Raw genomic sequence first — 12,042 nt, forward strand, 5'->3', positions numbered from 1 at the left:
TTAAGCTTGTTGCTCCATACAAAAAGTTTGATCATCACTCTCTTTCTCTCTACCATAATCAGCTTTTTCTCACTCTAAGGGTGGAAAACGTAATGGTGGGTTTTGCATCAATGGAAATTAATTGAATTCCTTAACCTTTTTTTTGTATTTATCACGTGGGCTTTGTTCTCATCTTCGTCAATGGCTTGAATCTCTTAGAAAAAAGTTCTTCAATCCATGTTGAGAAGTTGATAATCCATGTTGAAAAGTTGATTGATTGCTTATAATCTCTCTTCCTCTCTCTAAATTTTTGTAGGTTTTAGCTTATAATCTCTCTTTCTCTATCCAAACTACAATTTCTCGATTGAATCTTGAGATTGTTTTTTGAGATGGGAGGAAGAGAAAGATTGTTGTATACCTCAGATATCTCACCCTCAACAAGTCCCAAATCCAACAATTTTTTTTTTCTCAGAACAACCTCATACCTTTGGCAAAACATCCTCCCAAATTATATCAAGTTAATGGCGGGCTCAAATAAAAAACTTCAAATTTTTTCTCACTATCCCTTTCACCTGTTACTTCAGAGAGGAGTACACAAGTTCCTATCTTCACCTTATGTTAAGTGCCTAACTAATTCCACCTAAAGCCAACCTAAATAAATTGGCCGCGGCTTTGGGGAATAAAAAAAATTCTCCGGAGAATAAAGACTTTGTCAACTTAGATTGACTTAGAGGGCATATTAATTTTTTGGCCCAAAAATTTACTAACTTGTAAATTGACCCTTAATCTTCATCTTCCTCCCACCTCCTTTCTCTCTTCCTCTGTCTTTTTCTCTCTAAAGACTATCTTCTTCAACTCAGAATAATCTGAGTTGAAGAAGATGATGGGAAACCCTTCATCTCTTCTATTAATGGGAGATGAAGGGTTTCACCCTAGTCATGAAGCAATAGGGCAACAGATTTGCTGCCCTATCCCACCCATAACGAAGGGGAAAACCCCTTCGTCTTCCATTCATGGAGGACGAAGGGGCTTTCCTCTTCGTCTTCCATTGCAACAAGGCAGCAAATCTATTGCCCTGTTGCAGCCATGACGAAGGGGAAAGCCCCTTGGTCTCCCATTCATGGAGGATGAGGGAGCTTTCTCTTTTGTCTTCCATTGCAGCAGGTAGTAGCTTTTCTTTATTCCCTCTAATCTGATTTGAAGAAGACAGATAAAATTTTGGGAAATAAAGATAATCATTCATCTTCCATTCACATTAATATGAGTTGAAGAAGACAGAAAAAATCAGGAAAAAAAGAGGAAGAGAGAGAGAAAGGAGGTGATATGAAGATAAAGATTAGGGGGTAATCTACAAGTTAGTAAAAAATTTGGGGCAAAAAATCAATATGCCCTCTAAGTCAACCAAGGTTGACTAAGAGGGTGTTTGATTTTTGCACTTATTAAGTGATTTTCACTTAATAAGTGTGGGCCGGCAATTTTAGGCCGTTTGTTTTTTCACTTAATAAGTGAATATCACTTGTAAGTGGGGTCAAAGTAAGTGCAAAAAAGTAAGCTCCAACTTGGAGCTTATTTTTTTGCACTTACTTTCTAAGTGCTAAAAAAGACATTTTTATCCTTCTCCGAATATAATAATTACCAATATGATTATAACCCAAAAGAAAATCTCAAACAATTGATAAGTAAAAAAATCTTTTTATGACTTTAGCGATGACACTTTTCCTTCTCACTCATCCTTCACTTAAGCTCTTCTCTTAAATTTTTTTCACGTCTCTTCCTTCATTAGTCATGAAACCACCCAAACTCCATTATGCAACGTAAGTTCTTTCTCCTCCCTACTTTTTAATTATTTGAGGTTAATATTTTCAACACAAAGTATTCATAAACCGTAATTCTCTTGTACCTAAACTCGGGAGCACAATGAATTAGTATGAAATACTAATATGTAAATACTTTAAGGTCAAAATAGTCAATTTCTCATTTTTATGACATTTAGAATTAATATAAAAACAAAAATCAAGCACTTAGAATTAATGGAAAACAAACGCCACAGCACTTACAAGTGATATCACTTACTGAGTGATTATCACTTAGTAAGTGGTAGCACTTACAAGTGCTAAAAAATCAAACACCCTCTAAGTCTTTATGCCCCGGAGAATTTTTTTTATTCCCCAAAGCCGCGGCCAATAAATTTTAACAGTTCCGTGAAGCCTAACATTGTTGTCGTATCATTGGAGGTGGGCGTGGTTTTGGGTGGTGGGGTGGTTTTCCGGGTGGAGTTGGAGGTGGTGGTGGTTAATTGTAATTCAGAAGGAGGAGGCGGTGGGTAATAATAAATTCGAATTCCTTTCAAACTTGTTGAAGTTGATAATGGAGTTGGGTAATAACACCATGAAGAAGGAGGGTGAAATAGTCTAAAGTATTTTAAATCTGTTATATTTAACTTTTTTTTTTAAAGGGAGTCTAAAGTGCAACACTGAAAAAAGGGAGTCCAAACAGCAAGTCAATTATAACAAAGGGGTCCAAACAGCAAATCTCCCGTTGTCAGAAGCGCAAAAAATATCATTGTTCATGTTTGGGAATTACAATTGCCCCAATCTCTTTCATTACAAAATAATTTATTCCCAAGTGATATTTGGATCTCGCCACAATTGTTCATAAGATGTTTCTTCATACTTCACTTTACCCTTTACTTTTCTTTATTGAAGAATCCACAATGATAACAAAATTTCCACAAGAAAATATTCGAAAATGACATCTAACCAACACAAAACGAACACTCCTCCTACTCATCCTTATCCAACTTAACTCTTCATTTACGTCTCAGCGAACCAACGACAAGAAGCAAGAAGAAAAAAGTGAATAAAAAAAAACATCCAACTTTCCAAACACACAACATATTTTACATGAACACCCAACTCTTTTAATAGATTCTAAACCTTAAAATTGCAAAAAGTAGAAAAGTAAGACATAAAAGTTTTGGTTCATAACGGATCATATAAAGAAGCCACCTTTTTTTATTACCTTTAGTAACAACTAACCCAACAATACTTGAAGTATAAAACCAAAATAAAAACTCCTTAATTCTTGTGAAACATCACTTTCTCCTCAATTTCATCACTTTCAGTTTCAATTTCTACTCTTTTTCTTTCTTGCAAGCCATTACTACTACTACTACTAGCCTTCTTAAAGTCTCTCTTGACTTCCACTCAATCTCATCTCTTCTTCTTCTCCTACTTATATAAACATCAATCCATTACCCAAAAACATGAAATAATAAACAGAAAACAACATAAGTTTAATGGAGATTGATGCAGAATCTGATCAGGCACTAATTAGTCATTCCGATGAACAAAGACAACCATTCTTAATCCATAACAAACATATACTCTTTATGGAAGAGCAAACTCCGATACAAAAGGCGATAAACCAAACGTTTAAGAGCACTGCTAATTTAGCAAATCTTCTACCTACCGGATCGGTTCTTGCTTTTCAACTTCTAGCACCAATCTTTACTAACCAAGGCAAGTGTGATATTGTTAGTCGTGCTATGACTTCCGGCCTTCTCATCCTCTGTGGACTTTCGTGTCTTGTTTTGTGCTTCACCGATAGCTTTCGAGTTGATAATGGTAAGGTCTTTTATGGGGTTGCTACTTTTCGAGGTTTGTGGGTTATTGATGGTTCTTGTTGTATTATGCCAGAGTTCGCAGCTTTATATCGAATGAAGTTCATTGATTTTGTACATGCTTTTCTTTCTATTTTGGTATTTGGGGCAGTTGCTCTGTTTGATGAGAATGTTGTGAATTGCTTTTGTCCAACGCCTTCGGAAGAGATCAAGGAGCTTCTTACAATGTTACCAGTCGGTATCGGTGTAATTTGTAGTATGATGTTTGTTGTATTTCCTACCGAACGACATGGAATCGGGTTTCCTCTTTCTGCATATTAATCAATGGAATTCGATAAACCCATTGAGTAATCGATGTATACTATTTACTTTTTATCACAAACATTCAGGTTTCTTCTATAATTGTTACAAATTAGACCTAATAGAATATGTCATATAACATTTGTCGTGTCTAAGAGATTGTTCTTTCGGTAATTCTCAAATGAACCTCGAAGCCTTAGTAGTTGAGAGTTATGACCTTATATAAGGTATACTCCATGAGGTTTTTTTTCTTTCACTTTGTTCTTAACTTATTGTTTTTTATTGTTGGGTTGCTTACACATGAATGAAGAGTTGAGTTGGATGATGATGAGGGAGGGAAGTATTACTTTTGTGTTTGTTAGATATCATTTTGAGCTATTTTCTTGTGGAAGTTTGGTCAAGTCATTGTTGATTCTTCTAAAAGAAAAGTAAAGGGTAAAGAAATATACAAAAAACCCATCTTATGAACAATGTCGCAAGAGCCAAATATCAGGGACAAATAAACTCTATTTGTACGAAAAAAGTTGGGATAACCATAACACCCTAAATTTTAACAGTAATCGATATTGTCTCTTCTTTTGACACCCATATCCCAAAGGTATATGAGAACGTGGGTGGTAGATGGATCCCCAATGGTGGACGACACAGATTATGGGGTTCGGGCACCCCTGATATTCCTATAAGGTTTAGGGTGAGGGTTTAAGAATATAGGCACCCCAAACTCCTTTGATTTTGCCGTCATTATTCTCCGGAAACTTTTATATACATTCACCGTTTTTACCTGCCGCATGATGCACCCGAAAAGGTTGATAACCCAAGCGGAGGTATCAAGTAGTAATCCGGCAAAGCCGGGTTCGATCCAAGGATAGGAATGTAGCTTGGATATCGAATGGTCTTATTCGTCAGTTTAGATATCAAAGGCTTACTTAGACAAAAGCAGAAATAAACGAAGATAATGTGAGGTTTATAATCGAATAAGCAATAAGAAAATAAAGTAAGTAAAACAAACGAAAATATCAATGTAAGAGGGCGAGAGAGATTTGAGAGAAGAGTTCGGAGGAACAAGAGTCGGGAACAACAAGTGAGAGAAGTGTCGAGGTCCGGGAATCCGATGTGGTGAACCTACAACTATGTACGGTCTAATCGAATGGATTGATACAAACCTAGTCTCGATTCCTAAGGTGGATGTTCATAAGCACTACGTATGTCCGGAGATAATACTTAGTCAAACAAACTTCCTAAACGGGTAAAACCGAATCATCGATCACATTGCCTAATTGATTAACTATGCGAAGTACTTGATAAGACACATGAAAAACGATTGAAACAAGTAATCGAAATAAGAGAACATCAATTTATTATCAAACACATTAAATTATCACAAACACAATCACAAATTCATCAAGATTTCATCCCTAGACCTCAACAAATTGATTAGCTACTCATGTTAAAGCAAATATTGAGATTCAAGTTAAAGAGTAAACCACACGCATGATTTCTTAATTTTGAAACACTAGAAAATCTCATTAAATTGATATGAGTAACTTAACACAAACTAATATGCTTTTGGAGTGAATAAATCTATGAGTAGCTAATAGTTCATGATAAATGTTATGACAAGTCTCTCTCTATAATCACTTTCTATCTCTCAAATGAATCACAATAGTACCTAACAACCTTAATACCATACAAGGCTAAGATAGATAGTCAAATAATCATGACAAAGAAGAAATACAAGAGAAATGAGTGAAGGAAAGCCTTATGAGAGTCAAGGGAATGAAGCTCCAAGCAAAACCAACAATTGGGACTTCAAAAGCTGCTGTCCAAAAGTGAAGTTGTTGTCCAAAACCTGCTGGAGCTGCTGTCCAAGAAATGGAGCTGCTGTCCACACGAAAATGGAGCTTCTCCACCCAAAACAAGTTGATTCTGGGCAACTATAAGTGATCTTCCTTCCTTCCCTTGCTTTTTCTTCTTCCCAAACCCAAGATTTCCAAAACCCTAGCCTCCTTCCACTCCTTTCTCTCACTAGAAGCCAGCACTTGAGAAGATGATCCAAAAAAATGAGGGTTTTCCCCTCTTTTCTCCAAAAAAAAAAAAATAGCCCAATGACAAAATTACCCTTGGGCTTCACGATTTTGCATTCCTTTTTTGGCCCAAGTAATCTAACATGGCCCATCTTAACTCATTTACCTCATGACCTCTCTCCATGTGACCCAACAATCAAAATGTCTTGGCTCTCTAAATTGTTTTCCAACTCTCCATCACATCCTCTCCTTTATTGTTTCCTCCTTTGATCCTCATATGGTACCTAATCAAGAGAAGTTTACAACTAATCAAAATAAACGTACAAAATAGACTAACTCATTTAAATTAAGTGACATAAATGTGGTGAATTCACACCACATCACCGCACTCACATTACGGTTGACTTGGTTAATTTGATTTGACCGGGCAAAATTTCTCTCACACTCACCAAGTCAATATTGGGCAAGCTCGGTAAAAAAACCTAAAATGTTTACTAACTTCCAAACTTAGGAATTCCTCCATTAATTCTTTCATTAACCACATAACGACATCTATATTCCACCACTTTAAGTTTTTTTGTCGGTAGAAACATCCAAAAATTAAACAATTATCTTCCTTTAAGGTCATATTCAAATTATTAAAGGTGTTTTAATGGTGAAAACAATTGATCCAAATAAAACTATAAAGACTGAAGAATCACTCGCTAAAAAGGTATGTAAACACCCATGAATCTTCGTTTTAAGTTTTTCTTGAGTGAAAGTGGTGTTATTCTTGAACAGCAAAAAACAATGAAGGTAACCTATCGGAGGTATTAGACTGAAACATTGCACTACAAGTCGACACGAAGCCACCGACATGTTATAGAACTACTCGGTTTGACAATGTCGATCGATGTGTTGTGTAATATGACAAAGTGGTGTTATTCTTGAAGAGAAAATTCAAACCTTTATGAACCTGATTAGAACAAAATGGAGATACCCATAAAAGATATAAGCATTAAAATGGTAAAATTAATAACATTGTAAAACTTATTCAGATTGAGAGAAGTTAAAGAAGTTACTTGGATGAGGAGAAAAAAAATCGTAAAATCAAACTTGATGTAAGAGAGTTTCTTAGTTTAGGTACCTATGATCTTATTTTAACTTCTCTCTGAACTCACCGACGAATCCTCACCCGAATTCGGACGGAGAAGAAGAGAGGGAAGCATAACAAGTTGGTCAAAGGTTTTGACCAAAATGTAAGTGTAAGTGATAAGGTGGGTGTAGTTGGGTAAAAACGGGTATAAGGTGTGAGGGTAGATAACGGTAAGTGTATAAGGTAAAAACGGTGAGAGTATATAACATTTCCTTTGTTCTCCATTTGTTAACTTGAACATAGTTTGGGTCCCATCCTTCTAGTGCGTCATGGCCCAAGTCATGATCACTCAAAGGTGCCTATAGCCAATTAGGAGTGATTGAAATGCTAATGGTATAAGTTCTTTGTCCAAGCTCAAGGCCAATTACAACTTGATACTTTCTTATGACGAGCTAGGGAAGCCAACCAGGCAGACTCACTCGACATTTTACAACCTACGAGGTTTTGAAATTGCAAAACTATTGTACATGCCGCGTCTGAAAAAACAAACACGTTACTCTGTTTCTTTTTTTAACTGATAACTTTTGTAGATTACACGGCCGGACAAAAAAACAAAAACCAAAGCTTCGTTGCTAAATCTATCTTTAAAGCCTTGAAGGATATTGTGTACATTTGAGCACTTTGTTGTGGCAATAGTGAAAGCCTTATATGAGATTCTAAAATGTGAACCACTTTGTACATAAAGCAAAAGATTGTACATAAAGCATTTTATTCTCCTCTAGTAAATTGTGCAGGCAGAATTGATCAAATCAATCCTTCATAGTTAAAGTGTGAGGAATGGCACCTAAATATGGAGACAAGTGATTGAGTTTTTGTTGAATTGATAGGTTCCCAAAATACAAGTTTATGGTTTCTTCTAGATATCTAATATATATTACTCCACTATATATAATATGCCAACTTTGAATTTATTTTTGCATATAAAATAGGAATGAATGATGAAATTATCTATGTCCTTTTGCCTTTGTTTACTAGACAACCTTGATTAGGGGTGGGAATCGGTTCGGACCGGTCGGTACCGGACTCTAACTTCATCGAACCGGTCGACTCGGACATAAATTGTTGGTGACCACCAATTTACTCGGGCGGACTCGGACGGTCACTCTCAAGAATTCTTTGTCCATTGACCGTCCAAGACCGCTTATTTTACCGGTCCAGTAGGACACCGGACGGTCTCGGTCCGAACTTTCCAATAAATTTACTTAATTCAGAACTTTATTTTTATTACCACAAACAAAATTACTTACAAAAGAAGATGTTTAGCCAAGAAATCAAAAGTAAATATAAAAAAGAAAAAACACAGTTGATCATCATTTGACAAGATATAATTAAGCCATGCACTAATGTTTGGTCTTCTAGAGGACTATATGACTATAGCCAACGATCATCATATATTCATTCATATGTCTATAAAATTCAACGGTCAACTTCTAAAAATGAGGACAGTTTAGTCGGTCAACCTATTCGGTCACTCGTACCGGTCGGTTAGCGGTCGGTCCTTCGACATAGAATTTTGACCGTGACCGTCCGCCAATTCTTTCGGGCCGGTCGGACACTGACCGTTATGACCATCGGGTGTCCATGGACACTTTTTATCTCGGTCGAGCGGATCGGATAGCGGTTTTCCGGATCTTTTTCCCACCCCTAACCTTGATACATTAAAATATGTCAAATCTCTCTATAGAGGGTTTAGAGAGAGAAAGAGAAAGGGGAGGAGGATGGTGGTGATTCAAAGGGAAGATCTTTAAAAGGATTTTCATACTGATTTAGTTTGGTGGGCAACTTTAACTTCATCATTTGTCCGGTTGTCCCTTCATGAGCTTTACTTTAATTCTTGATAAACATGCTTCCTATTGGGTGGTCTTCCACAGGTTGCTTTTTTTTTTTTTATGAAGGACTTCCACAGGTTGCTACGTCTTCTTAGTTATTATTTCTATTATATGCCAACTTTTGGGAATGAATGAAATATATATATATATATATTATATATTATATATAGCCATATAGGGAGGGTTTATAGGCGGTGCCCCGAAATATTGCTCTTTCGTCTGCACTACGAACTGCGCAGTCTGCCTCGAACTGAGCCCAATCTACATTAGGTTTAAACAACAAAGACTCGGACTAGTCTCAATATCCCCGAACTATCCAATCTGAGGCTTGCAGAAAGTGTAACAAAAAAAAAAGCAGGCTAAAAATAAAAAGACGAGGGTACTTTTTTTTATTCTTACTCATACTAAAATTATTTCTTTGGCTTGAAATACTGATACCAAATTTTGTACTCGGTTTCTTTAGAGTATCGAGCGTTACCAAGTCATAAAAAATGGGTTACTATAGAACAGTTTCGTATCGACTGTTTTTCTAAGACCAAGCTAAAGTTTCAATAAACTATTATAAAGATTGTTTGATGATGGGCAAAGAGGACTGGGGGAGGATCTAACAATTGTATAATTGAGCTTAGCTGGTCTTATCATTCTTACAATTGGGACATACAACAAAATACAATTGATATCTAAGTTAGTAAAACACTTTAATTTGTTTTTGTTTAATTAAAGTCTTTTAATCAAATATTGATTGTTGCTTAATTGTACGGACAACCTGTCATTAGTAATGTATGGAGGAGAGGATCTTTTGATATTTCTAGTGTTTGGTTATTCTTTTTTTTTTTTTTTTTGTTGAAAGGTGTTTGGTTATTCATTTCAACAAAAAAAAAAACATTTGGTTATTCTAGAGAGCCAGAAAGCATTTAATTTACCATGGACAATTATAGGAGCATCCCAATTATTAACTCCAAAAGTTTCACAAAAATATGAACCTTCACCAAATTTTCTAGTGTTATAAAATAATTGGTTTTACAAATATACCAAATCACTATTCATCTCACTTTTATCATTCTTAATTCTTAATTTCTAAAATAAATCAGACTATATATTACCGTGTTTAATTCATTAGGAAGTAAATTAAATTCACGTCACTAGCTCAATGTATTAATTGAGACTAATACATTTTTAATATAGGCGATGAGCCCCAATGCATTGTAATATTCAATTTTTATTTTTATCATAATTTATTAAATTATTTTATTAGTTTATGTATGTATTAACTAAAAGATCGATGTTGATTTAAACGATATAAGGACCTAAGATGAAAAATATTTATAAAAAGTGAGACCTAGCATGATACGAAAAGAATAAAAAAGACCTAAACATTTTAAAAAAAAATAACCAGTCATTTGGGGGATGAACACAACGTATCAGATTTTAGCCTGACACTGTTCGAAAAATTGGAAAAGGTTGGTGTTTTTTAGTTCGTTGAGAATTGGTTGAAATTAGAAAACACCAAAAAGTTAGTGTTTTTTTAGCGTAGTTGAGGAAGCTCATTACCTCTAAACATAGTTTAGAAAAAATTCACCACTACACCACCAAATATTTACTATTTTTTACATTTTTAAGATTTTGGATATGGTAGTTTGTTGTTGAAACGACTTACAAAGTCCACATTTGTTTGGCAATGTTTTTCAAGAAATTAGCATAAACTACTCGATTGGACAAGCAATTAACGGATTCTGGTAGATTAGAGTAAAGTAGTTGAACTTATATAAAGACTGGATACCAAAATTGCTGAACAAGTTGACCTAAACGAGTGACCCTATTACTTGCGACTTTAGAGAATAATTACGAAAGAATTGGTACAGTGTACAACCAAGTCGTTGTAGTATAGTGGTAAGTATTCCCGCCTGTCACGCGGGTGACCCGGGTTCGATCCCCGGCAGCGGCGTCTTTTTGCCCTAATTCTTCTTTCTTGTTTTAATTTTTTGGAACTTCCATTTCCTTTTACTCAATTATTTCCATCGTTCCTCATGAGATATTTTAGCAACTTGTAATCAAGAGAGGTCTCTTTTGAGGGGATTGATGATGTTCTCTTGTTGTCTCACTCTAACTTTCTCTCTCTCTTTCTCTCTCTCTTAGGATGGGCATCAATGCAATGTTTTGAATTCCAAACAACAATAAGTTAGAAATTGTCATTATCAATTGACACTACTCCCTAATGTTCCTGGTCTATTCTATTTTATGATGAAAGTAAAGTTGGATACTTTATTGATATTGACATGTTTTCTCATATTTAGTGACCTTTATAATAATGACATTGACTAATTCTTATTTATTTTTCTACCAATCTAGTAATTCTTACTTTATGTATTGAAGTAAATATGAAAAGAATATCTTCTTTAATTAGTCTTTATTTGTAAATATAAATATTACATTCTTCTATTTGTAAATAAGTTTTTATTTTTGTTTCTTCTATTGTGTTAATTTTTTTTTGGTAAAATTTTATTAATTCATGAGTTATTATTATTTTGATGCTATTATTTCACATAATGAGGTAAATTACTTGAATATCAACTTACGTAACATTAAAATAGAGTCGTGCAAATATCTTAGATTACGAGAATGAAAGGTGGGTAAAATTTAAAATAACATTATCATTTTAGTTGTTAAGATTATTCATCCATTTTATTTTGTGGCATATCACATATAATAGCAAAAACGATACGTAATTGTTGGTTAGCCATCGGTAGTGATAAATTAGGTAACCTGCTACTAATTTTAATTCTAAAATGACCTCATAGTATTTATAAGTTGGTCTTATTTAATTCTTGATTAAGTTTGGTTCATTATAATCCTTGTAGTATAATGTTCCTATAAATATTGTGTTCTTAATAATTCTAAAAAGTAAAAGTTAAGAATAAGGGTTCATGGCATTTGACTAGGGCTCTTTGCCTTGCTATAAAAGTCATAATTATGCCAAAACCGTGGTTAATGTTCTTGCTTTTGTCGCACTAGTTTTATTATCACTGTATGTAATTGAAGTAAATTTATGGAGTGAATTGGACGACGGTCGATCTTATGTCATGTCCTTTGTATATTGAAACCTTGTCTATCCACCATCTAAGCTAAACTGAAGAAACTTTAGAAAGCAAGAGT

At 34.7% G+C, this 12,042-nt stretch overlaps 1 protein-coding gene and 1 non-coding gene across 2 annotated transcripts; both read left to right on the forward strand.

Moving 5' to 3' along the window:
• The first annotated feature begins 3,189 nt into the window (after positions 1-3,189).
• LOC147550790 (transmembrane protein, putative (DUF679)) lies at positions 3,190-4,042 on the forward strand. Its single transcript, XM_086670681.1, has one exon. It carries the CDS (start codon positions 3,278-3,280, stop codon positions 3,920-3,922), a length of 645 nt encoding a protein of 214 aa, XP_086526807.1. The 5' UTR covers positions 3,190-3,277; the 3' UTR covers positions 3,923-4,042.
• Positions 4,043-10,762: 6,720 nt separating this feature from the next.
• On the forward strand, positions 10,763-10,834 carry TRNAD-GUC (transfer RNA aspartic acid (anticodon GUC)). Its single transcript has one exon. It is a non-coding gene; the product is annotated as a tRNA-Asp (tRNA).
• Positions 10,835-12,042: the final 1,208 nt, after the last annotated feature.

This window comes from Eschscholzia californica, unplaced genomic scaffold (assembly GCF_041429995.1).
Source record: "Eschscholzia californica isolate CP2 unplaced genomic scaffold, dmEscCali1.0.p SCAF_3, whole genome shotgun sequence".
NCBI lineage: Eukaryota > Viridiplantae > Streptophyta > Magnoliopsida > Ranunculales > Papaveraceae > Eschscholzia > Eschscholzia californica.

What these genes read in the sequence shown, in the direction of transcription:
- LOC147550790 (XM_086670681.1), top strand. Translation starts at nt 3,278, where the DNA reads ATGGAGATTGATGCAGAATCTGATCAGGCACTAATTAGTCATTCCGAT.